General features: G+C 45.6%; 1 protein-coding gene across 1 annotated transcript in view; it reads right to left on the minus strand.

Moving 5' to 3' along the window:
• The window catches only part of MAP2K4 (mitogen-activated protein kinase kinase 4), a 62,147-nt gene that overhangs the window by 32,779 nt on the left and 1,543 nt on the right, over window positions 1–27,825 (minus strand). The window contains exon 2 of the mRNA XM_059485957.1: window positions 6,672–6,774. Coding sequence (XP_059341940.1) covers window positions 6,672–6,774 — 103 coding nt within the window. The remainder of the gene's footprint in view (window positions 1–6,671; window positions 6,775–27,825) is intronic.

A 27,825-nucleotide genomic window follows, 5' to 3' on the forward strand; every position in this document is an offset into this window, starting at 1 on the left:
AGCAATGACTGATTCCTTCAGTTTGAACCCACAAAGTAGAAGAGTTGACTCACTTTCCCATAGCCAGGGGAAAACAAAAGACATTTTACTAAGAGGTGCTGATTAAAGTCTGAAGAGATAAAGGAGGTGCCAGTCCTGCTCTGATGAAATGTGGGATCCCAAGTACAGCAGCAATGAGCAGAGTTTATTCTGAGAGCTGGTTTATAGGGGTATCCTGCAGGAACATGGTTTTCCATCTGGAGTCAAAGGGCTGGAGTCCAATCAGATGCAAACTGTGGTGGTCCTTGCCTGAACCTGTCAGATGAACAGTGACATTGGCAGCCCCTCAGGGCCAGAGCCCAGCTCCACCAGCTGCTCAACACAGCACAGACACACAGGCACCAAGCTCAGCCCAACGCATAAGCCATGTTCTACTTTGCTACTTGTAAATAATTATTTTAAAAAGATATTTATCAAAAATATGGCTGGGTACCAAACCTGTGTGTACACACAAATATATTTACACACATGTATTCAGAGATGTTACACATAACATTCTGCTTCATCCCATTTTCTTCTCCAAACATCACCACAGGAAGCCAGCATGTGTGCAGCTGTCCTTGGGAGTGGATGCAGCACCTCAAAATAAAGGGAAGGAAAGAAGGGGAGAAAATTTTGCTTCTGGTAACACAACAGCATGAAGGCGAGAGCTGATGTCAACTCTGAAACTCCTCAACCTACTTTCCTTGCTTTGAAACAAGCCACCAGGATGAAGGGGAGGCAACACAGCTCACCAAAAGCCAGGCGTGAGAAGGAAAGCCCATAGGAAACTCCTACCCAAGGGGACATCCCCAGCTTTGCTCTTCTGTCCAGACACTCTGTGTCCCAGCAGGCCACACTGATGGAGCTTTCATGTTCAGTGAAGTCAAGTTCAGTTTGAAAATGAACATTTCCAGCTCCTTGCTCTACCTTTGTCATCCCCACTGACCCAGAATACCTCACCCCCATCCACACCACTCAACTCAGTAGGAAAAAATCTGGTAGTCAACTCAAAACCACTGCTCTTGACTGACTTACCCCAGACACCACCTTAATGTCCCTGGAAAAGTGAGGACAACACTTAAAAATACCTTTACAGTTAACCCAGCTCTGCCACTACCCCATCCCAACTTCTTTTGCCCAACATGCCATGGAAAACAGCCCTGAGGAGGCAGCCCAAGCATCAGCCATTGCACCTTGAATTAGGAACTGCAGGAGGTTCATGCCTTGGTGTGTGAGACATCTGTGTCCCAGCTCAGTGGCCAAGGATGGCTGTGCTGCCACGAGGGCCCACAGGGACGGGCACAGAAGCCTCCAGCCTCTCCCACCTTGGATAACCCAATGTCTCTGCCACCACAGCTCCTCTGTCGCTCCAGTAACCAGCTGCTGTCCCTGTCTGGGCAGGACAGGCCAGGTCTCAGCGTTTGGAAGGTGACCTGGCACCATCCCCATCCTCTCACCCATCATTTTTCTTCCCACCATGGAGGGGACAGGCCAGCCCCAGCCCTGGGTGGGGGTCCTGTTATGCATCACACTGAGAGGGTTGAGCTGCAAGGTTCAAATTCTGCCCCCAAATGAGGAGCTCTGGCCATGGCTGTGTGCACAAGAACCAGGACAGCAGCTCCCAACCATGCCCAGGTGGGACAGGTAGCACAGAGCTACCTGTGATCACAGACCAGAGATCCCTGATGAACTCTCTGCCTAACCTCTGCCTCTTCCAAAAGTCGGCATGTCCCATCCACAGGAGGGAGAATGCAGAGATTTGTGCAACAACTTATAATTGCACAGCTCAATCACTCAGCACCTGTGAAGCACCTGGAACCCATGGGAGTCAGGTCATTACATAACATCTGGATTTGATTTAGCCACCCAAGGGTGGCTCACCAGTTTTCAAAAGTTCTGAGGAGCCCTGCAGTGTGGCAGGAAAGCAGGTGATCAACACCCTTGAAAAATGCATGTGAATTGGCTTAATGGAGATATACAAGGTGCAAATTTTGGTTCCAGACACAGAAGGACTAAAGTGAGAAGCAGAGTGCTGGGATATCAAACCCTTACAGAAAGAAGAGAACAGTCCTACCAGGGCACTGAAGCTCCAAGGGATGTGGAAGCTGCTGGAGAAGTTTAATTTGGAAGCTGCAGACAGCAAAAAGCTCCTTTGCAGAGAGGATTTGCACTTAAGAAATACTAAAAACTTAGAAAGTTAAAAAAAAAAAAAAAAGAATAAAGCAGACCTTAAAGCAGCACATTCAGTGAAAATCTCACACTGACTCTGGCAGCACCTTCTCTGAAGCAGTGACCTGCTCAAAGCCAGAGATACTCAAGTGTGTTACAGACCACATCATCTCTGTCATGCAGAGATCACTGGCCAAATGAACTCCTAAACTCTTGGAAGGAAGAGGAAGGTTAAACACAAGGCAAAATTCATCAATTTGCAAAAACTGCTCCTGAAAAAATTACAGAAGAAACATTGTTCCAGCACTGAACCTACAGTGATGTTTGTATGAGAAATTAAAGCCTGGTTACCACAGGCTCCCTCAGACACTGAGATGTCTCTGCTGAGGCTTTAGAGGGTGCATTTTACTTGTGCTGACTTGAAAATACAAGTGATTATATCCAGATTCTGCAACTTTCAGGAAACAGGACAGAATCAGTCACAGAAAAAAATTCAAATTCTTGGTACCTTTGACTCTGAATATTGCCTCCAAGGCTTCCAGGCAGCACTCCCTGCCACAGGAAAGTATCACATAGCAGAAAGATAACAAAAATCAGTAATAATAAAGATGTGAGGTGACAATTACAGAAATGAGGAAGAGACAGAGAAATATTTACAGGAAAATTCACACGAGTAGTAGGAAGCATGCCAGTTTAGGATATTCCCCTTTGGGGTTTAGGTTTTGGGGTTTTTTTCAAAAATGGTAGGAACTCTCTCAGGTTACTTCCTAAAAAAGTCCACCAGCTGCAGGCTATGCAGCTACAGAGCCTGACCCCACATGCCAGAAGGGTATGGGAAAGCCTAAGAGGAGATTAAAAGAGCAACAGACACCTCAGAGAGGCTTTGGAACAGCCAGAAAAAGCCTCTCCAGGAATAACAGTCCCTGAACTATACAGAAAAAAGGAAGCAGCACAGTCTGATGTGCAACTGGACCTCCACTGGCTTTTGAAGAATCCAGCAGAACATCCAACACACTCTTGGGGCAGCTCTCTGGGAAGTGTGTGACTCTCCCAGGTGTCACAAGGAGAAGCTCCATGCAGGGCAGCTCTGGAAAGCTTAAATCCCAATAAATCCAGGAAGACACAAGCTATAGGGAGACTGTGGAGTTCAACTGGACACCAGACACTTCAAACATCAGATTTGTACAGTAAAAGAGATGAGTTCATTCTGTCACCTTTCCAGGTGAACTGCAATGCTCTGGTAATCAGGTTCTCAAGAGGCAGCAACTCTGAGAGTCAAGAGACTTCCCAGCCAGCAGACAGAACACTCAGGAAGCAGCATGCTGCCAACCACGTGCCAAACAACATCCTCTGTGCTTGCCCATTTCCTGGCAGATCAATCTAAATCCTCAACATCCAGGTACCACTGCACAAGAATACAAAGCTTTCCAGACAACCAAAAATCTCATCTACAGCCAAATGGTTTCCATCTTGGTTTCAAGAGCAATGGGCAGCACAGCCCAGCCAGAAATCCTGCCATGCACAGCCACAATCACACCTCACATCACTCCTGGTAGTGTGATCTGAATTTCCTTTTAGCAAAGGCAACCAGCTACAAGCAGATCTGTAAAGCTTCCACACAGATAACGGAGTAATCTAATTTTGTTTTTGACCTAAATCCTACTTGGACACAGGACAGATGAGGTAAAAGGTGGGATGCTTTCCAGTTGGTATAATGGGTTGGAATTTGAAGAGCTCACCCTAACCATAGCTTGTGTCCTCCAGCCCCTGCAACGTCTGATGCAGGGAAAACAAAGTTAGCAGCTGTTAATCTGGTCTAAGTGACAACGTCAGCCTGAACAACTCACAGGAGCTGTGGGCTGACCTGGCAGATCTCCACAGCCTCAACTGCTCCCCAGCCTGCACAGCAAGGTGATCACACAGCCTCACTGCCTGACCAGGCACCAGCCATCAGTAAAACTCTCACCTCTACTCTAGGCTCCATCCTTCCACCAGTACAACTCTTACCTCTTCTCTAGGCTCCATCCTTCCATCAGTAAAACTTTCACCTCTACTCTAGACTCCATCCTTCCATCAGTACAACTCTTACCTCTTCTCTAGACCCCATCCTTTCAAGTATGAATTATATTCCCCAACTTCTGTCTGTAACTGAGGTTCTATTCTGCCTTATCCTGTACAGGTCACATGTAAAATTATGTTTACAACTGTGCTGGATGCCCTAAAGACAGGCAGGACACACATCTTGCCTAGATGAAAATCTCTTTGCACTTCTCAAGAAGATTTGGTGGCAGCAGTTCCAGCTGAACCAAGCAAGACACAAACACACCTCTTCCATCACGTGCAGTCACAGAACCAGAATGGACCTTCCTTCCAAACCCCTGCCTCGCTTTCTGCTGCTCAACACACCATCTCAGGCAGAAGGACACCCCTGGATTGGTGGATCCAAACCACAGAACCCCAAATTTCATGTCAGAAATGAAACCTCTCTGTATCTTCAGATCCACCCATCTGGAGCAGGACAATCCCCAGCAGTGTGGAGCCAGTGCTCATTTCAGGAGGACACCCAGGCTGAGTAGTGGCTTGGTGAACAGAAACACACTGCATCAGGAACTCATCTGGGAGAGGAGGTCTGAAACATCCGGCTAAAATCCAAAGTCTAGGAGAGGTTTCTAGCCTACTGAGGAAAATGTCATTGCAGCATCTCAGGGAAGAAGGCAGGAGACAGAGATACATCAGCTGCCAGACAAACACTGGACAGAAGCGTGATGATGAGAAAATGTCAACACTGCTTTTGAGGAACAGCATCTGCTAAGGCCACACAAAGGAAACGAGGACAATTTGCTGCACCCAAGCTCAGCCAGCCTCACCACAGAGAAAGCAACCAAGCCAACAGCATCCATCTCTTCCAAACAGAAATGGCCATTACAGCCTGCAGCCTCCCAGGAAAGCTTTAGCACAGACACATCACCATCAATTGTGGCACTTGAACAGCTAACACACCCAACCCAGAACCCTGCAAGCCTCAGAGCATTAACCAGCCCAGGATCCAATCCCTGCCAACAACTGCAGCTCCCACAGAGAAAGAGCAGCACCTGTCTTGCACAGGGTTGACAATCACCTGCACAAACATGAAATTTAAGATGTCACAGACTAACAATGAAAGCTCTTCTGTGCTAGACAGGAGCCACTGTGACTTCCAGTGAATCTGAGACAGAAATCCACACAGATAAGCACAGAAAATTCAAATCCCTATAGATGGCTGATGGTGGGGACTCACTAGCTGAGACTAAGTCCTTTATTCAATGAACTAACAAGATCAGAGAGATGAAAGAGCCCCAGAAGAGGTTTTACAGAAAATCTTAACAAGAGTTTGATGATGTGTTGAGACAGAAAAACTAAGTCTCTAAATGTGAACTCTATAACCAATAAAATACTCTATTTCAGAGAGGAGAGAGAAGGAAAGAAGAGAACTTGCTGGACAGGTCACTCAAGATCTTAAGAATAATCTAAAGTACTCTATAAAATTTCTCTATATTGTAATTACCATCAGTAACTCATCAGAAACATGTTGCTAACTAGATAAAAGCTTGTTTGAAAATCCCCAAAGCTCCCAGGAACAGAGCCCAGCAGGTATGCCATGGGGAAGCAGAAAGCTCTGAGCTCCAGGAGGGAGGCAGTGACATGCAGAGCCAAGCAGGAGCAGCCTGTGACAGGGACACTCAGAGAGCCCAGGCAGCAGGGAGGCTGCAGCTGCAGATTCTGAGACCTGACACTGACAAAACCCCTGAGACCTTCGAGAAGAAAAATGTGGGACATGTTTTACATGCTTGCTGCATCTGCCACAGGGACTGGCTGCAGAGCAGCACTGTCCAGCTAGATTGGTGGATCTGAGGATACAAAGCTGATCTTTTTGGTGCTGATGTACCCTGGTATTTATTAGAGTCAGGAACAGCTCTGTGCCACACTTGCTGTCAGACTTTGGACAGGGATATCCTGGGGCTAAACTGGCTAGAAAATTCACTGAGACCTAATCTCTGCATAACTAACATCTCCCTGCTGCTAAAATGATAATCCTCAACCTTTGTCTGTTTTAGTGCTGAAAACAATTCTATCACAGTTATGAGTTTCACAAGTAACACAGAAACAAGAAATTCTAACAAAATGTAATAAGCTGAATAAAGATACAGGAAAACAACAGTGAATCAGTCTAGACATTAATTATAGGTGTATCTAGCATTATCAGCTACAATACTCAATTCAATCAATTCTGGAAGGCATTAACTCCAGTGTAAACCAAGATGATCCCAATTTAACCTTCTTTTTAATTCTGGGAAAAAAATATTTTACAGTGACTCAAAACTGAGAGATTTAAACAAACTGACAAATAACTGGACTAATCAAATTGCATTTAACTAACACTGGGTGTTGGCTAATTCATTTCAAAGTTGTTCCACTAGTTGTGCCATTGGCTTTATACTCACATGTGTGGATTTTGGAAAGGAACTCCAGAAGTATTTAGAGTAAATCTTGCTGTGGACTTGAAAGGTGGATTTGCAAAATTTAACTTCAGCGCTTTGCGTTTACCTGGGAGACAATGAACATAAAGTGAACTTTTTGTCAGCACAAAATATTGAGAGCATCTGGAAATAAACAGGAACAAAATGACATCTTGTAAGAAAAGGATTTTACATTTTACAACATTAGCAAATCACAGCTTGTGTTAGGACACAGGGATGGTGACAGAGTCAGCTCTCATACCAAGATCTTCCCCAGCCCATTCCAAGGCAGTTGCCAAAGCAAAGCATCCACAGCCCCTCCTGGGACAGCTGGAGCACCTGGATCACCTGCCAGGGCTCCAGCAACCACCAGCTCCATTCCCAGGGCTGAGCATCCTCCATGTACACCCATGGGGCACAGAGGCCCGACCACACACAGCCTGGGGATGGCTCTGAGGAGGGACAGGGCACCTTGGGATGTCCTTTATATGAGCTCCAAGCACAGGATGGCTGTTGGGGTCCAGAGATTTCTTCTATTATCCTTTGAGTCTGTTTTGTTCACACTCCTGAAACTCCAGCCTCTGTCCAGGGCAGTTACATTGTGTTGGAAGATTTTCCCTTTCTCACAGCAATATCTATACAGCTCAGGAGGACATGGGATTTGACATGATCCAGGATTAAAATTGACACAATTAACTACAAACCCTCATCACAAAATCTCTTCACAGCCTGCTCCTATTCTCATTATTTGTAAACTTTATGCACCAAGTTTCTTCTTGCTTTTACTCAGGACACTTTGTAGCTCACTTAAATATTGGTCTATCGATTTCGACCTCAGTAGGTTTCTAAGGATAGTTTCAATTATGTCAATCCACCATGTGAAGCTGGATTTTCTACAAATCCAACAAATACAGAAGCTTAGGCTGCCCCTGGGAAGCAAACAGGATGGTTTGTTTCTGCTCAGCTGATGAACAAGGAATGTGACCGGGAAAAATGAACATCCTGAGAAATGCCAGGAATTTCCATCCAGCACAGATCACATGGAAACGTACTGTAAGTGAAACAACAGACTCAAATGAAGCAAAGTCTGAGGAGAGCCAAAGCAAACTGTACTCCCCAGCAGCCTTCCACAGCTTCAGCTGTGCACTCCAAACCTTGAGTTTCATCCTGAAAAAGACTTTTGACTCCATGTTTCTATTCCTTGCAGACACATCCTTCTAACTGGAGGCAGAGGAGCCCCTTTAAGTGCAGTTTAGCTGTGATTTTGCTACACAGGTTCATTACAGACCACCCTGCCTCACTACAACAAAAAGGAGTGGGCGTTATGGGGCCTCTGGAATTCACTAATGCTCATCACCACCAGGGCTGTGTGACCTAAACTGCCTGAAAATGTGCTGCAGAAATATCCACCCTATATAAATTGTCTTCTAAAGGTTCTGCTAACTTAACACATAATTCTAATCCTTAACCATTAGAGCATCTACTTCTCTGAGAACTTTTACAGTAAAGACTATGGGAGAGAGAATGATTCAGAAGAAACCAAAACTAACTCTGAAATAGATAGCTTTTTCACAAATTAGGGTAATCCTCAACACCAGACCTGAAATTATGAAGTTTCTTGACTTATGGTCTTCCCAATCATGACTACTGGGTTTGTTCAGCTGCACATTAATGGTTATACCAAGTCCAGACCATATTTGAAACCAGGATGGCCCAGATTTCAGCTGAGCAAAGGTGGTAGGTACTACTTTATGTTTTGAGGGAATCTAAACAGGACTCTATCCTATGTAAGGCTGCTCTCCCAAAAGAAAAAAGAAAGCCAAAAAGAGCTTTCTGGTTGTAAATAAGTTCATCTACCCATAAGGATAGCCATCTTTATTGCAAATCATCCCAGCTTTAAAGTGGTAATGGTGATGGTGTCCTAAAACAATTTTTAAAAGGATGTCATCATTCCACCACCAGGCCTGTGCATGGAACTGAGGTCCAGGAGGGTCCCCAAATGCCCAGCCCTTGGCATTCCATAGATCACAGCCAAAATGGACATTGGGAAAAGCACCTATACAACAACTCCAAAAAAAATCTGGGCTCACAGCAGCCCTTGTTCCTTGCTGCACTGGTGAATGGGTGTGAGGCCAAGGACAGAATTATTTATGTGCTGCTATCCGTCACCAGATTTAATCCAAGCACTTGGCTCTGCAGTTAAGTTCTCATCACTGTGAGGCTCCTTCACCACCAACCACAGCCAACCAGCCCTCACAAAACAAGAAACAGCTGTCTAGCAGGTCACACGCAGGCCAAAAGTTTTCCTCCAGTTAGATTGTGTACTACTATTTTTACTTCACCTAGGACTTCTATGATTTACAGAATCACAAAATCTTAAAGGCTGGAAAGAGCTCTAAGACCACTGAGTCCAACCATCACTCCAGCACCACCTTGTTCATCATCAAACCATAGCATATCCACGTGTTTTTACACTTCCAGGGATGGGACTCCACCACACTCCTGGGCAGCACCTTCCAATGCTTGACAGCTGAAGAAATTATCCCTAATATCCAATCCAAACCTCTTCTGGCACACCTGAGGCCGCTCCCTCTCCTCCTGTCCCTGTTCCCTGGAGCACTGTCCCCCCGGCTGTCCCCTCCTGGCAGGAGCTGTGCAGAGCCACAAGGTCTCCCCTGAGCCTCCTTTTCTCCAGGCTGAGCCCCTTCCCAGCTCCCTCAGCCTCTCCTGGAGCTCCAGACCCTTCCCAGCTCCACTCCCTTCCCTGGGCATGCTCCAGCCCCTCAAAGTTTGTCTTGTCATGTTGGATTCAAGGTGCCCACACAGAGGGACTGGCACTCTCCTGGTCCTGCTGGACACACTGTGGCTGGTACAGGATGCCCTTGGCCATTTCTCCAAGCCTCTGAGTCACCTCCTGTTGGAGAAAGCAATTCCAACTCTTCCCAGAATTTCCTCACCACCACTCCTGTATGCCACCCCCCAAGAGCACTGCTTCCCATGTTCAGGTTACACAAAACAAAATGCTCCCTTTTCAAGCAGCAAAATTTTGAAATCAGCAGTAGTTTAATGGATTTTTCCAAGGTTTCTATCCTCCAAGAGTACAAAATAATCCCTGTAAAAATATTTCCACTCTGTTCAACTCTGCAGGATCAAGCTCTTGATTGAGCAAGGTCAAGGGAGCACAGGTCCCAGTGTTCAGGTGAGTCACAGTGCACAGGTAAATATTCTCTCTGGGCAGATGCTGAAGTCACTCTCTGCTTGTGGAGTGATGATACACCAGGAATCAAATCTGCACTCTCTCTCCTTACTGTAACCAGGAAAAAAAGAGACACAACCACAGAAACACAAGCTGTGACAGCACACAGCAGGAAGGAAAGTCAATGGATCTGCAATGAACTGTGCAATCTTTCTACCTCTCCCTTGTAGTATTGAAACACATCAACAAAAAGACAGAGGAAATGGGGAAAAATTGATTATTTACCTCTATTTGAAAATCGAGCTCAATGTTTGAGGCAATTTTCTTAATAGAAAACTATCAGTTTTGATTTCTTCCAAGGTAACTCCAAGCAAAACTAGTGCAAACGCTAAGGTGAGACATGAAAATAAAAAAACAAAAAAAACAAAAACAACACAGATCTATGCTCTTCCAACAGCTTTAAAAAACCAAACTGCTGTATCTTGTCTGCTAACAAAATCCCTGCTTTGATGTAGAGACAGCAAAGAACATTTACCTGCATTCAGAGCTGCAGCCCTGCAGTTGCTGACATCCTGAAGGCTCCCAGGATTTCCAGCTGGTTATTCCTGCTGCTGTGAGCACAGCTCTGCCTGCCCACGGACCCTTCCAATTACCATCTTGCACTTCTATTTCCTTCCTTCCCAGTCTTGTTCATGTATCTACTCCAACATCAGCACAGCTCATTTGAGACTAGAGGAGGTTTCCAGTCTTACATCCAAAAGAAACTATTTTTCAAGAAAATCTAGTCAAATTTTGCAACAAATCCTGAAGAACTTCAACATATCATACAGTTCTATTTGAGGAGTCTGGATGAAAGAAGTGGCCTGGGGTTTGATTTATGAGTTTTAAGAGGTGCAACCACAGAAATTCGCTTTAAAGGGTACAAATATTTTCAGTGCATCTCTTATGATATTTTTAGCCCTTCAATGAAACCTTCAATTTTATACGATCTGAGAGTCAGCATTCGAATCTGAAATGATGATTTTGCCCCGGAGTAAGCTAAGTATGCTCATTTTTAGGAGTCACCTTATTAGAAAGAGGATTTAGCCATAATTCACCCACAGCCACAAGTGTGCTTCCAACTAGGGACTACAAACACCCAAGCCTAGAGCAGCCAGGACTCTGGAAGGATTACCACTGTAAAGACACATTCCATGGCAAAACAATCGTACTAGACAATATTTTAATGAGACATCTGCATGATTTGGGGCTGAAGGGCAGCTCACAGCTGCACCAGCAGACACCCACCCACCAATGCAGGATAAGGGCTACATCCAACAGCACTTCCAGCATCTATAAATACCTCCACCACAATGCCTGCTAAAGTAGGTTAAGCTTAGAGGGCAAGAAATTGCAATCGGATTAAGATTAGTTCCCTCAGACTGGAAACTCCCAGGAGCAAAACCTGAGAATGAAGTCTCTGCACTCTCCAAAACCCACTGGGAACCTTTAATATTATCCCTGATGCTTTAATATTTAACCTTTAATATTTCCCTGCATGCAAACACCATTTGTATAAAGAGGGTTAAGGCTCCCTGCCCGGAGGAGGGTGCAGCACTAGGATGAAACAGCAGCTTCCAGCCCAAGCTGGGGCTCAGGCAATTTCCAGCTGGAGAGCAGCACTTCACACGTGGCTCACAGCCACAGCCCAGCACCAAGCCTGGTGGAACACTGCTGCAGAAAACCTGCAGGGCTCAACTTTCCACACAGGAGGTGCTGCCACACCAGGAGTCTGTGTCTGCTCTCACAGCAGGACTTTGCTTCACCCAAAATATTCCAGCAAGCTGTGCCCAAAGCAGCCACAGCATAACCCTGCAGAGCTGAGCCTGTCATGGAGCAGCTGTCAGGAACAAAGGGTGACACTGCCCTGGGAAATTTATTGGGCAGCACCTGGAACCTCTCCTGGTGAACAACAATAATAAATTATGCAAAGGGCCATGCACGATACTTTTTCAATATGAAACAGCACAGCAACAATTATAAAATATACCACAGGAAGGAGGACTGGGGAGGGAGTTTGGTTGATTTTATTACTTTTCATTTTAATTTTAGGAGCCTGTACTCAGACTAAAAGCAAGGGAAAAATCTGCCCTTGAGGCCTTTGCTTAAGGTCAATGGAAAGGATTTAATTTCTTTGGATAAAGCAACAAGCATGTTTCCATCATCCCTCCAGATACCTTAGGCCAGCAAAGTGGTAACACTAATCACAGCCTGCATCCCACTGGGTCCAAAAAACACCTTGCACCCAGACTGAATCCTACAGTGACACAATCATTGAATAAGAAATCCTCCAGAGGCAGGGGAATAAGAATAGTTTCATGTTGCCTGTCAGCAACTAGTTAAATAACTAGAAAGAGAAATAAAGATAAGCAGATAAAGTGTATGTGTGAAAATGTTCAAGCTGCACTAACATGTACAAATAAAATTTTGGAAACAACGTGTACTATAGTGAGGAGACCCATACAGGAATGGGCTTTTAACAGCTTCAGACTCTCCTGGAGAGACAATGCTCTGACCCCAGCACTGGGCTGCTTTTCCACTTAACCACTATTTCCACAAGCAATAATCCTTTGCACAATGCAAGCATAGCAGATCTTCATGTCTGAATCCCAAATTTCCTAATATATAGATTTTGGGGTTATTTTCCAAATACTACCAGCCTGACATGTATGCATAACTAAAAATACACCGAGCCAATTTTCTAAGTTTGGATCTGCTTCACATGAACTGGTCTGTTGCTTGTGAGTGCCCATGTGTGCTGCTCTGAACAACTGATCAGTATCTTCACAGCCTCAGAGAGGAACTGAGCCCTCCTGAAAACCTGGTCTCACCTGCAAGGTTCTTTCTGCACAGTTACACTGGGAAAGATTTTGATCTGGATCTTAAGAACACCTTGGAACACAAGGTACCAATGGGCATTTTTGCTTAGTTCTGGTGAATTATAATGGACGTGTGTAGAGTTGCTTAAGCAAGAAATTAAATTGCAAAATTAGAGAGTATATAAAGCTTTCAAATATCTTTGAAAGCACTTGGTTGGAGAACTTTTAGACACTAAATTCAAGGCAATTTGTGCTAAGCTTTAGAAGTGGCATGTGTAGATAGGTCTATCTGATCTATTTCTGTACTTCTGCAGTCTGGATTTCAGAAAAAAAAAGTTCTAATTCCAGGGCTAAGGGCTATATCCAAAGACAAAGAGCCTAAGAACAGCTGTAATGGTCCATCTAGCACATCATCTTGCCCTCCATCACAGCACAAGATAGCAATGAAAAGAGTGATAAGCGAAGCTACAACATCCTTCCTTCAGCTATTCTTTCATCCTCCAACCACTTCCAGCCCAAGGTCCTCCTCAATCAGCCATGGCATCTCTGTATTTAATGACTGTGGCTGGGTTTCACTTCCCCAGTCCTATCCCATCCTCTTGTTGCTGAGTGTCAGACCCCATCATGCCAGGCTGGCAAGAGCTCACCCAGCTCAACCCAACACTTGATTGAAGCCCTCAGACTCCAAGTCAAGTTCAACAACACAAACCCAACCCAGCAGCTCAGCTATGAGAAGAGACAAAACCTGTCACCTGTACCTGGTGCTCTGTCACCCCCTGCTTTCTCTCCTGGTCACACAGGACCTGCCCTGACACTTGCATTTGGGACACAACCTGAGTTTGTTGAATTTACATCATTGTCCAGCGCAGCAGCACAGATCTCTCCATGGCCACACAACAGGTCTGGGTGTTCCCACTGGATTCTTTGCCTCTCTGCAGGTAAGCAGATCCTCAGTGCCACAAGGGATGTGCAGAACCCAGCCCCAGGGTTTGCCCAGCACACCTCCACTATGGCCAGGGTGCCCTGCTGCCATTCACAGCTCTCCTCCCAGCACTTGAATTACTCTGCTTTCCAAGGAACTGGAGAGTGGAAAAACGAAGGAAAATTCACATAGCAAGCAATAAAAAGAACCAAAAAAGGGCAAAAAATCTAAAAAAGCTTACTTAAATGAACTTTGGTTCACTTTCATTACTTTGTTCAAACCTTTCCTCATGCTGAAATCCAGCAGAAACACCCATAGGCCAGTTATTTCTCAACACCAAAATAACTTAATGAACACTCAGAGGCTTTGTTAAACATCACACCACAGCTCTGTGAACATCAGCTTTTTGGGCTGATGTTTTTCTTACAAAAAAAAAAAAAAAATCTTGTGCACTCATAAAAATGTCTTGTGAAGCATTCAGTACAAATTAGCAATACCCTGTAGCAGGACAAGCACAGGAAAGAACCCCTGATTCCCACTGCTGAGACATGTCAGGCATTGTGATGTTTCCAACAGAATTTTCAGCTTTAACAGCTTGGCAGCATCAAACCCTCTTCAGAAAGACACACGGTGATGGCACTCTTGGCCAACACTGTCATTCAAGTGACACAAGACACAATGCCAGGAATGCTCTGCTGCTGTGCTGGAAGGAGTGAAGGCAGCAGGTACCAAAGCTCTCGCAGGGCTCCACTGCAGGCTGGAGTCAATCAGGGATTTGGGCACAGGCTGTTGCCTTCAGGAGCCTGGCAGATTGACAGAGCAGCCTCCAACAGCTGGCTGCTCCCAACAGTGCTGTGGGTATTTACTTAGGTGGCAGAAATCATCACTTCCTTGCTAGTGAACATAATACTGAAGTGTGACAACAATGAAACTTCTTCCTGAAGGAAGAACTGCACAGATGGACACAACAGCTCTGACTCCAAACCAACAGCCAAGGGATCTGCAGCAAGACATTTCTGCAGCAATGAGCAACAGACTGGCTTTGGAGCATCAGCTGATGCAGCTCTAGACAAACACCTTGCACCCTATCTGTGAAGTGAGAACAGATCTAAAAAAAACAAATAATATTTTAAATAAAGACCTTAATACAACCATTCCTGATGCAAGCAAACACTGCAGAAAGTGAAAGTAGAGAAATGAGAAGCTGCAATCACGTTACCTGCGGAGCAGGAAGCTGAGGGTTTTGTGGTTTTCCTTTTCTGTGTGGTTCCAGATGAGTAAAACCCCAGTGTTCCCAGCCACGACAAACCCAAGCCTCTGCAGAGCTTGGCTCCAGCACATGGATCACAGTCAGGAGCTGAAATTGCTGTAGAGAGCTCTGCTCTCCTTCCACCACCCAGCTCAAAGGGTTCTGCTCCCCCAAAGGACACACAAACCCTTTATTTCCACAGCAGGGGAACTCCTGCTGCCTTTTTATTGCTACAGTTTTTATAACTGAAAAAAAGAGTGCTTTTTATACTTCGTGTTTATCTTGTAGCACTATTAACAGGCCCTGACCATAAGACTGGGATCTTGCTGTGAAATTTAATGAAATTACATTGGCAAAGGACCTTCACATCAAAGTCTGGGAAATAAATTTCAAACAGTTTTGAGGTTTGCAACCCTGATAGAAAAAAGAAAGGAGTCCCTGACCCTTTCATTTTCTTTATACAGACTTGTCAGCAAAACACAAATGGGAAGGATCTACCCCTGGGAACAGCCCTTCCCACAGCCAGGGCAGAGCTGGGCACAGGCAGGAGCCCAACACACAGAAAATGGGACTGGCCTGGGCTGCTGTCTGGGCAAGGAATGCCATGGGACAGGGATCTGAGCCATGGGAAGCTCAGCTCTGCATCCTGCTGCTCTGCAGAGCTGCATCCCAGCGCACAGCAGAGGCTGCAAGCTGAAAGCTGCTCCCTTTGGGCCAGCAGCAAGTCAGTTCCATTGCATATTTCCCCCCTCATTTCACCATTTATTAACACCCTGACTGCTTACTGTCAGGGTCTCCCAAATCTAGGTTAGCAGAACACCAACACACCTCTGCCTCACCTGACAGCGCAGTTTTGCTGAATTATTCACTAAGGCAAAGCTGCCATCCTGAACTGACACTTGCTGCTGTTTTCCCATGAAAGGGTTGCAGAGCACTGGGGATCAAATCCTGCCACTTCTCAATGGCTTACAAGAGAAATTCAGACACCTGTGTTACATTCCTTTCATTCACAACAAGCAGAGGATGTGGAAAGCATCTCTCTCCAGTAAAACCCTTTGATCTTCCAGCACAGAGAACAGCAACTGCCTTTTCCTTCTCAGCACAAAATAACCCCTACCTTCCAATTAAAGATGTTCTTCTTGAGGAAAAGAGGTGGAGGAACAGCAGAATCCATCAGTTAACAGGTATGTGCCAGCCTGTGCCAGGTCCAGGCCAGACCCCTCCTGCCCTAAGTGCCACCAGTTTCATCATCAACAATTACCAAGCACTGACTGAGTACTTGAAAAAATAAATTAACACCCAATTCCTGCCACAGAGCTCTAGCTTGCAAAAGAGGTTTGAAATTTCAGCTTCAAACATCAAGTTTCCTAAATATCTGTACATCCTGAGCTAATAGAAAGCTATTAAAAATAAATAGATGCTTTCCAACTCTGTCCTAGGGGAGCCATTCTGACACATGGGCTCACTCTGGGCTGGAACTCTGAAGCATAGCTCCTTTTCAGCTCCTCCACGACAGAAAAACACCAGTCTGTGAAAAGTAATGGACAACAAAAGATTTTCTATATACAGCATCTCAGAAGAATGTCTCTGAACAGCAATCACAAGATATACTGAGATAAAAGATACTGTTTAAAAAGCATTAACAATTATCTCTTCAGATATTAGAATTGCTGCAACAAATTTGCGTATGGAGCAAAAACAAAAAAATCTTTACGTTAATTGAAAGAAGTGCAAAGGCACAAGATTTCTACAATTCAGATTTACATTTAAAAAAAAAAAAAAAAAAACAACCAAGAAGTAAAATAAACAGTGCTACCCTTATGTCACAGGCAAAGCAGAAGGCACAGATCTACCTCAACAACTGGTGACCTTTTAAGAAATCTTAATTAATTTTTGCTACACCAGCAATGTGAGAAACAGTTGCTCTCTCAGGAGCAGAATGGAATATCTGGTTAGCTGCAAGAAAAAGCAAATTTTCAGTACCAATATTGATAAAAAAGCAAGGATAATGCTAAAAAAAGGCATAGCTTTCTCATTTTGTGCTCTGGCACAGAAGCTTCTTTGAAAGCCTAAAGTAAAAGACTATTTCTCATCCATTCACTCAAAGGAGAGCACCAGCATTAAGAATCTCCTTTTATCTTTCAACATTTACTCTAAAAATCATTTCAAAAATTGATTTTTTTGATCAAACTTTAGGCTGCACTGCTTTGAATATACAGAGCAGTCCCATCATCAGGACCCAGGGAACAAACACTGGCATCTGGCAGGAAAGGAGAGGACATGGGTACCATCTGAAGTAACAAACTTTAAGCCTGAAGAGATTGTTTTATTCCCAGAAAGCTGAAAGTTTGCAGCAAATCTGCCCATATTAAACAATATTTTAAAACAGATGGTCCAGCTGCTCATGCCCAGGCAGTTTCTCAGAGAAGCCCAGATATCCAGCACTGCCACCACAGCAAATGACCAGACCTGGGGGCGCACAGCATTCCACACTTTCATCAGAGACACCTGCCCAGAGCAGGGGAGGATACATATGAGGAATTTTGAGAAATTCAGGTGCTGCCAATGACAGTTCACCTGTACAACAGCAACCTGGGCAAGCAGCACTGCCTGCAGTCCCCTCTGCACCCTCACCAGCAGCCAAGCCAGACTCACAGAATGCCAAAACTGGGTGAGAAAACTTTAAAGACCATCTCATTCCACTCCCTGCCATGGCAGGGACACCTCCTACTATCCCAGGTTGCTCCAAGCTCCATCCAACCTGGTCTTGGGCACTGTTAGGGATCCAGGGGCATCCACACCTGCTCTGGGCAGCCTGTGCCAGGGCTTCATCACCCTTATAGGGAATAATTTCCCTTTTCCATTTTCATTTCAATTATTCCCTATAAGGGGAATTTTCATTTCCCTTATAGGGAATAATTTCTTACCAAGCAAAAAATTTCTTCCCAATCACAGAGAGATCACACCAGATAACCACACTACAGATCTGGGTACAGATCCCTTGCTTGATATAAGGGGCAGGTCATGGCAAAGCTCCCAGTCTGAGCAGTGACAAGGACCCGAGCCACCAACATTTGGAAGAGGCAGGTGTGATCCAGCAGGCTCTGGGATGCAGGCACTACAGCAATGTGCATGAGGAATTTAGCACCACTGCACTCTCAGGAAGCAGCAACCTTGCTGTTTACCCTTTTACTAGGGTAAATAACCAGGAGCAAACACAAAATTGCGCTGCTAGAGAAATAAGCACCATAAAATCTCTCCATAAAAATTCCCCAAGTGCAGTGGATTTTGAAAGTCTGTGTAAAAAAGCTCTCCTGGTGTGCAGAGGGCAGGCGGGCCCTGAGTCCGGAAGGAGCCTGAGAGTCTGCCCAGCTAATCCCCTGCTCTCACTGGGTAACAGAAGACCGCTGCAAAAATACCAGCCAGTAGCCCCAACTCTGATCCAGCTATCTTCTTCCCTTGCCCTTGTCCCCATTAACTCCTTCTCCCTCCAAGCTTCCAGGAGGAAACCCTGCATACAAACTGACTGTCCCACATAGTGCACCAGCCCTGCAGACAAACTGACTGTCCCACACAACAGCACCAGGAGTCCCCTCCTGGCTCCTGCAAGGTGTCCCAGCACCACAAAGAAGTTTTCCACCTTTGCAGAGCCAGCCCTGCTGCCTGCCTGTTCCATGCTCACCACAATGGTTTATGGTGCTCAACTTCTCCATGACAGCAGGGCTCCCGAGCTTTTGCTGAGAAGGTGGGAGCTGCATGACTTTGTGTCAGTGATGCAAGAGTCATCTCTGCTCGTGGCACCAGCACAGCTTCACTCTGCTCCTGGTGCTGCTGCTCTCAGAGGCATCTGAGAAGGGGGGAAGCTGAGGTATATCAACCTGGCTTTGCTGCCCATGTTTTCTGCTCCATGCAAGACCATCAACAAAGCCCAGAGACAATGTGAACTCCAAAGATACCCCAAATAACATCCCATCAGTGGGAACAGAGCACCCACATGCTGGAAAGGAGAGAGGAGATGGTTCCTTGCCTAGCCCAAGGCACACCAGGGCAGGAATTTCATCATACCCTAAAACACCTCTGAGACACAGGCACTACAGAGGGAGCAGCACATGCATGCTGAAGATGCCAGAGCAGCAGCTACACAGGTGCCATGAAATCACCAAGGTGTGGCAACAGGAAGAGTATTATCAGCTAATGACTGAAATCCTCTACTGAAAGCCAAGAGTCCTAACTGTCTTTAAGGAGGAGTCTGATATGCTTATGCATGAGGTAAAAAGGAGTAACTAGTGGAGACAAAATATTAAACTTGTCATAGGAATCCCAGGGCACCCAGCCTGCCAGTTCCCTTAGCAGGGGATAAGGGCATTAGCTGGTCTCCGGCTGGTCCCAGCAGAATGTGTGTGTGCCCATGCAGTGCAGACACAATTCTTCCACTGTGCTGCTATATGTCATTATTTTTCTCTTTTCAAAGAGATTTCCAAAGGTTATTGCATTTCTTTGAGCCCTAACATGGACCAGGTCATATCAAACCCACAGTCATCTAAAACAACTGCAATACTTGGGACTGAATCATCAAGGTTGGAAGAGCACTCAATTTCCTTCTGGCACAAGTCAATGCTCCTGCTGGGCAGCAAAGCAGCAGCAACTACTGAAGCCTGGATGAAGATGACCCAAACTTCCTCTTTACCAGCTCAGCTGCCATGGAGCAACCTGTGCTGGCTGCTAAACCCAAAACTCTTGAACACAATGCTGAAGGGACAGGAAGATTACAACCCCAGCATTATTACACCCTCCATTTCTGCATTGCTCAACAGCAAGGACATCAAGCTGTTGAAGAATGCTGTCACAAAGCACTATCTGTGTTTGGTTTGGGTCCCAAGGAGTCAGGACATGCCAGCCCAGGATTATTCTGAGAACACTGGCCAGTCAGAGCTCTGCTGCTGAAGTCAGAGTACCACTCAGCTCTGGAGAGAAACCCTGCACAAACCTTCCCAGAAAGCTGTTATTTACTACGTGGAAACAACACTGTGGACAAGTGGCTGCTGGACTGTGTCCCAGGTGCTGTGAGAGCAGCACAGTGCCCTGCTATGGGGCAGGGTGCCACTCAGACTTTTGGCAGCTCATGGTGAAGCAGGGTTCCTGCTGCCAGTTCAGTTCCAGGCTCCCATTCAAGTCAGCCCTGACTAAAGCCGGTCTATATTAAAGCAAATTACCAGACCTAGAAACATTGCAGGGCTTCATTGAAATTCACACATTCTTCATTTCCCGTATTTTTGTAGGGCAGGCAAAAAGCATCCATACTAACAAATCAGACTGGGGATTTCTTCAACTCACAGAAGATTCCAAATGACGGCCCTGATGGGGAAGCCAGGACCCTCCAGACAGACACGCATGGGCCTCAGACACCAGCTCCCACCACTCCTGTCTCAATCTCTGCCACTTCCACACTTGCTGACAAGATCCTTCTCCCATGTGCTCAGCTGCAGTCCTCATCAGCAGGATCAGCAGGGATGAAACCACAGAAACAGGCCAGAGAGTAAATTTTTGTTCTTAGCCCCATGATATCTAGCACTGATACACAGTGGCAAAACTTAACCCATAAAAAGCCTATCTGGCTACTTATGACTCTGGCATAACCAGCTGGGCAGATAAGCTCCAGGCTATTACTCTCAAAAAGAAATACATTAATTAGAAATACATTTTAAAATAGATTTTGGATTTCCAGGAGAATGCTGGCAGGCTTGTTCAGATATTCCACAACATGTGGCTCCAGTGCAGAAAGAACTGCCAAGCTGCTGCTTAAAACAGCACATATCTAAACCTTTGCATCCAACCCTCTCTTCTTCCAGCAGAAGTCTGAGCTCATTCACAACTCCTCTGTGTAAACTTGCATACTAACTTACACCTTAGTGTCACACTTTCTAGTGACAACAGCTGGGCTAGATCAGATCAGAAAGCTGACCTCTTCCTCAAATCACAAAGCAAACCAGCTCTAAAAGCTGACATGCAAATAATAGCCCACTTTCCACACACTGATTGTTGCAGCTACCCAAGGCAAAAAGGACCTTGAAGAACATCTCTTCATCTCCTGGCCAGCATTGCACAAAGCCATTCTGACCATCCTCCCCCTTGCTACTTTCTGCCCATGCAGGTTTCTGAGTGGGACAAGGGAAAACAAGAGGGTAGCAAAGGTAGGATGAGGTTTCCAGAGTATGGCATAAGGCCAAGTCCTGAACTGAGTGCTCAGGAGAGGAACTGGTCTCTACAGGAAAACTCCGACATGGCCCCACTGCTCCCCAAAGAGATTTCCAAACGCACCGCTTTCATCTTAGTCCACAACCCCTCCCAGGTCAAACAACACAGCCATATGTTTTTAAAGGAAACTGTTTTATCTCTGTCCACAAACCTCTTCAAAGTACAAACACTTTGCTTGATGGTCCAAAAGCAAAGTGATAGCTAATTCACTTCAGAGACCCACTTCCAGAGAATTAGGTCCAAAGCAAACCACACAACCCTTCTGGTCCACAGAAAAAAAAAAAAAAAGCCTAGAAAAAAAGGGATAAAGGATAAACTCCCATTCAGCTCAGCTGTCTGCTCCCAACAGCTGTCCTCCTTACGCCACAGGGCATCTCCCGAAGCACCTCAGAAAGATCGGATAAATTATTCAAAACACAGACTAATTCCTGGCGCTTGGACTCTTTGTTTGCTCCAGGACCAGCAGAGCTGTCTGCTTCCTGGAGGGCTCGCCCTGCCTCCAGTAAAGGCTTTGATTTGCAGAAGAGGAACTCAATTTAGCAGCTAATAAATACACAATTTGTGCAATACACATACTCGCATCTCCCTTGATGCTCATACCCACTGAACACTGTCACTGTAGCACCCATGTGCACGGCAGGTCAGCTCACCTGAGAGGAGAAACAGGAGAGGAATGGGCACTGATACTTGGCAACACCGTGCTGTGTTGTGTTTCCTCACTAACAGCAATAGCAGAGATCTCGGCACCCAGGGTACAGCCTGAGGTGTCAAGGTCACACATTTTTGAAGATGCTCTGCAGCATCACATGATACTCCTGATGCAAATCCAGGCCAATGATACCGCACATGCCTCGCAAAGGATCTGTGCAGGCATGGAGCAGGCACCCCACAGGGCTGCAGAGAGCTCCACTGCAACTGTGCTTAAACAAACCTATGACATCTGATAAAAATCACGTTTGCACCTTTCCACCTAACCACGAGGAGACACAGACATGTTACACCTGCATGAACTGCAGGACTCATCTCGAAGAAACAGCCACCTAAGCAGACCAGGAATGCACACCATGGGGAGCTTCAAGATCTAAAGCTTCCCTTCAAACAAAAGCAAAAACAGTAAGATTGCAGATGGCCATAAAAACCAGACTAATGTAACATAAAATAAAAGTTTAGAACCAAAGTCAGCACCACAGACTGTCCAAAACACCAGCTCCAAAATGCAAATGCTCAGGCTGACAAAGCTTCACTGCTGAGGCAGAGCAAGTTTTCAATTCTCCCTTCCCTCCTTATCATTATTTCCAAATGTATTTTGGCTGCCAAAGTTTATCAGTCTTCTTTTACATACTTTGGTTTAAAACACATCTCTGCTGTCCTCTGGGTGCTCTGAGTTTATCATATTAAATCCCAGGAGTTGGTTCAAGTCTCTCCTACTGCAATTCTCCCTGCAGTCTATCCTTCCCTTCAGCTTCTCAGGAAAAAGGCCAATTCACTCAGACACAGTTCCAAAGAGGGAAAACGGGTCCTGAGCTGGGACCATGCACGAGGCAAGGGGACAAACATGGTCCAACACGGGACATGCCTACAAGGTGAACAAACAGATGTTTATGTTAAAGGTACATGTATATAAAAGGTCCATTCATCCAGCTTGTGCAGTCAGTTAAGTGCTGGTAGCACAGGAGCACCCCTTTGACAGGCTGTCACATGAGGTGTCACCTGCAGTGGCAGTTTTCCAAGCATCGCATATACAGTTTACATAAATCCACCTAACAAACCTCAGCAAGAGACCTGTAACTGAGATAACTTGTCCAACAACTCAGCAGCAGTACAAAGACGTGGGTGGGGGTAGAAAACAGGGTGCAGAGTCACAGCAAAAATTATTTTGTCTTGTTCAGACACTAACATAACCATGAGTAAAAAAAAAAGGTCCAAGGCTGCACAAATCCTTCCTGCAATCCTGTCCCAGGAGAATGGGATGAAACCCACTCTCCCTGCATTTCACATTTTATGAACAATGGCTTAACCCCTCAGCACCTCCAGGATAACTCTGAGCACTTTCCTTCTCTTTGATTTGGATAATCAAGCATTTCAATATTTTGACAGCCAAGTCAGTGCCAACTGCAAGGGGTGAGCCTCAAACTCATGTTGCAGACATCCTCCACATCAGAGGGACAAAGAACATGCAATAGCTGTTCCATTCTCAGCCTAGCAGACACAGTATTCAACTTATCTATGAGCTGAACTGAAGAAACACAGGTGAACTGTCTCTCTCCAGGGATTTACCATAACTATTGCACATTCAGTAAACCAGCAACAGTAACACACCTTTTTGAAAGACATTTTTCCGTGCTCAACAAGCACTGTACTGTCATTTACCCCTTGCTCACACATCCCTTCTGCAATCAAACAAATCCACAACATGAAAAGAAACCTGAGTACCCAGAAGACAGACAAAAGCCCTTTGCAGGGAACACCAGCAGCCTGGAATAACACAGTGCAAGATTCACATTACTGAAGGCATTGACCAAAGGAGAAGCAGTAGAACTGCAAAGGCAGAACCAAAACCAGAAATCAACCAAACTGATATAAAAACAGTTTAAAAATGCATTAACTCTTAGGCAAATAGACTTAAATACACAGATTCTTTTGAATGAGTGTCATTGGAGGAACTCAGTTTCTCAATGCAGAAGAGATGTTACAGCCCAGCAACCATAAATGACCAGCATCATCAAAGGAATCCCCAAGACATTTGTTCATCTCCCAAAAGGCAGCCAGACAACACTGCACAATAATACAAGTAATCTATTCTGACCAGAATATCCATGAAGAAGCCAATATTCCAAGGTGATACTTCCTGAACCACAGTGAAAAGGCTCAACTGCCAGTATCAGGCAGGTTTTCCTCAGCCTGCTGCTGCAGCACAGCAATCCTCACCTTTCTGAGTGGATGCTGCAAGTCTGAGTACAAGGCAGAAGGGCAAGACACACATGTACATCTAAGGAGGCAATTAAATGCAATGAAGCCCATTTCAAATGAGGTACATGAGAGCAGGGAACACCACCAGCACCTGCCCAATGCTGCTCCAGATGCCCTCCAGCCTTTAAGACGATGCCAGAAGCATCACATCCATTCAGAGATTTTTATACCTTCTTTATAAACACCACTTCAGTGGAGCCTGGAATGGATATTTGCTGCTAGTTCCTATCCACAGGGCAGAGCACTACACAGACACCCTGCACAGCTTCTTCTCCACACACAGTTTTCCCTTCCAGTCTCTAAAGGCTACAACAGTTAGCCTGCTTCCTCCACCAGGAAGCAGACCTCCACATTTTCTTTCACACAAAATCTTATCAAGCCTAAATCCAACAGAAGACATCCAACTTCAAAGCTGCATGATGCTAAAAAGCTGTTTATGTGTGTTTGATACACAGAGAACTTGATATGGTTACACAAGATTCCTGTAATCAGTGCTTCACTACATACACACAAATTTCATTTCAGGGACTCCTCAACAACATGAAGTTTGGAAAGCACACATTCTGGCTTCTTCGGCTTCCTCACAAAACTCACCTTTCTCTTGCAGGATAACTCTCATTTTGATGGGCAACAGTCACTTCCACACCTCCCGGCTTCCTCAAATCAGCATAAAATAACTGAAAAAACCTCCCAGCATCTGAGGAGACTAACTAGTACTTTTGGGCTGCCCCTTTACCAGGAAAACAGAGATATCAAAACCATCAGTTGATTAAAAGTAAAAGAAAATTGAAACGCAAATGCAAAAACGCAAACGCAAATTGAAACACAAGCTTACGCCAAGACTCAAACACAAAGCAGACAAGGCCATAAGGCCCACACAGGAATAAACTGGGGACAGAAATGAACTAAAATACACTGATTTGCTCACCTCAAAACTTTTATTGCTCTTAACAAATGCAAATATGTCCAAGTAGACATACACCCATCAATCTGCCAGAGTCAGCCTGCATCAGTGCTGCCTGCTTACACACATGGTTTGATAATTCCACCAAGGGCAAGAGTGGGGAGGGGAGCAGCTCCAGTCACCCCATGCACTCACCAAGGCAGCAAGCAATAGAGGAGGATATGGGAACCATGGAATCTCTTACTGAATTCCCACACTGAGGATCAGTCCAGTTTCAGCAAGCTCACAAATGGTTTCAAGCAATGTTCACTACCCCACTGACACAGCGCACATCACACACCCACATCAAATTCACCTGACCACAGCGGCTGACAGAGTCCATCACAAACATGAACAATTCCTGACCTCTAAAAAAGCCTCCCAGTAGCTTTTTTCTGCCAGAAAAAAAAAGGTACAGGACAGAGTTTCCTTGTAAATAGGAACTGATCACCCACCTTCAGTAAACCACTGATGTCATGAATGGCACCCAAGGGTAAGAGAGGGGCTCTAGCTCATCTCCTCATGCACTCATACACCTCCTAACAACCTCCCTGTCCAGGCTCCCTGCCTCATACCCACAAAGGACACTCTCACCAGAGTGTCACACCTCCTCTGATTTTCTGCTAAAATGGCTGGAGTCAGATGAAGAGGGCAAAGACATCAATGAGGGAGCAAATGGGACCACACACACAAAGGGAACTGAGAATCCCAAATTCTGGTCAGGAATTCCCACCCAACACATTTCAGCCATGATGTACACTCTGAGAAGACACACACAGTAGCTCTGCTTTGCTTTTTAACGACACCAGAGCACACCAGGCAGTGAGAGTGAGTATTTGGAGAAGTCCCAGTTGCCTCCAGTCCTCCTGAATGCCCAATGCAGCTGAGCTGATTCCATAATCATCAGTTATAAGTGGTTCCAGTTCCTCTTTGGCACTGTAGTTAGGATGAGTGACTCCACAGGTTTTAATTAGAATCAAAATTCTCCCTATGCCTTGGAATAAACTACATTTCTAGATTTCATACCACCTTTCTTCAAATTATCATTTTCTGAGTAATGTTAGCAGTAATGACTATTACTAATTTTGGCAATGAGAGAAACACAAAATTGCTCCAATTACAATTTGGGTACTGGTTTTTCCTTAAATCACTGTCAAAGGCATCCTACTTCCCACAGAATCTGTTTCCTCCACAAAACATCCAGGACACTAAATACTCAGGACTGTTCCTGAACTCTAACATTAAACATGAGTAAGAACAACTTCACCACCCATCACCAGCATTGGACAAACTTCATTTAGTGTGCACGCAACAGACATTTAAAAAATTATGGAATAGAATCTATTTTAATACTCAGAATTCCAGCTCTCCTTTGTCACCAAGCTGTGCCATGAACACAACACCATTGCACTGGCCAGGGGATTCTTTGGAAATAAAAAAGGTCCAGGTCCTTTGGCATGGGCAGCTGATCCAGGTAGCCAAGAGAAGACATGAGAGTGAAGCTGGGACATGCAGAATAAGGGTGAATAATAACAAGGTCTAAAGCAACTCCTTGCTTGGTCATCAGGCTTGAGAGCCATGGCTGCACAGTGAGCCCAGCACAAGGGCAGTGTCCCTTCACTTCTGCATTGTCACCTGGAGGACTTCAGCCTGTGTGAATCAAAAATCCTGTAGGATACAGAATTAAAACCAAAACTGGGTGGCCTGCAGAGACCTTCTGGATCTGCTGCCCTTGCCCTGGACATCAATTTCTCTGAAGACTCCTCCCCTGTACCACCATCCTCACAACTCTTCCCTGCTCCCAGGCCTGACAGCTGACACTCCTTATAAAATTGCCAGCCTTGACACCAACACAGAAACCTCCTGCAAGGGATTCTCACCTCAGGTGAGCTTTCCCAAGCACATGGCCTCTGGGCAAGGTCTCCAAAAGCAACAGGCTGCTGTCCAGGGGAGCACTGTCACAGCCCTTTGGCACAGGAGTTCCACCCTCTCCAACTCCCACCTCCTTCAAAAAAGCAGTTGCACAAGCCAGGTCAGAGTGTTTGTGGCTGAAAATTAACTGAGCAAAACTTTTTTTTTTTTAAATATAATTACTTGTTTCCAGCGTAATGACTTCCCTGCTCCACCTTGTCATGCTGTTTAAGCCAATTAAATCGACACTGATGCAGTCCTACCTACGCTTCTCCCCACACAGCAATGCATTCCTGCACCTCCCTTGCTCCAGTGCCTGCCCAGCCCCACCACAAGCACAAGCTGGGCATCCCAACTGCTCAACACTTTTGTGGGGGTTTTCTTTGTCCAGCTCAGCTTGCCTTGGCATCAACAGGAACTCGTGTTGTGGGCAAGGGCACTGTGCATCTTGGAGAGCAGCCAGAGCCGCCCAGCAGCCTGTACACCACCTGCAGCCATATCCAGCCCCTTCCCATCCCACCCAGGTGCTGTGGCAGCTCAGCTTCTCAGTTTCTTGCATGTTCCAGGAACATCACAGTCACAACAACCTGCTGCTCCAGAGCCCAGCCAGGATTCCACACACAGCTCCTCCTGGGACAGCTTCTTGCAAGAACCATCCCAGTCACAGCAACCTGCTGCTCCAGAGCCCAGCCAGGATCCCACACACAGCTCCTCCTGGGACACCTGAACACTCACCTGTTAGGGAAAGCCACCAGCACTTGGGCATCACACTAGCCCATGGTCCTGAATCCATATTTAAACAGCCACCCTAACCAGCTACAGCAGAACCAAGTGC

This window comes from Ammospiza nelsoni, chromosome 19 (genome assembly GCF_027579445.1).
Source record: "Ammospiza nelsoni isolate bAmmNel1 chromosome 19, bAmmNel1.pri, whole genome shotgun sequence".
NCBI classification, from domain to species: domain Eukaryota; kingdom Metazoa; phylum Chordata; class Aves; order Passeriformes; family Passerellidae; genus Ammospiza; species Ammospiza nelsoni.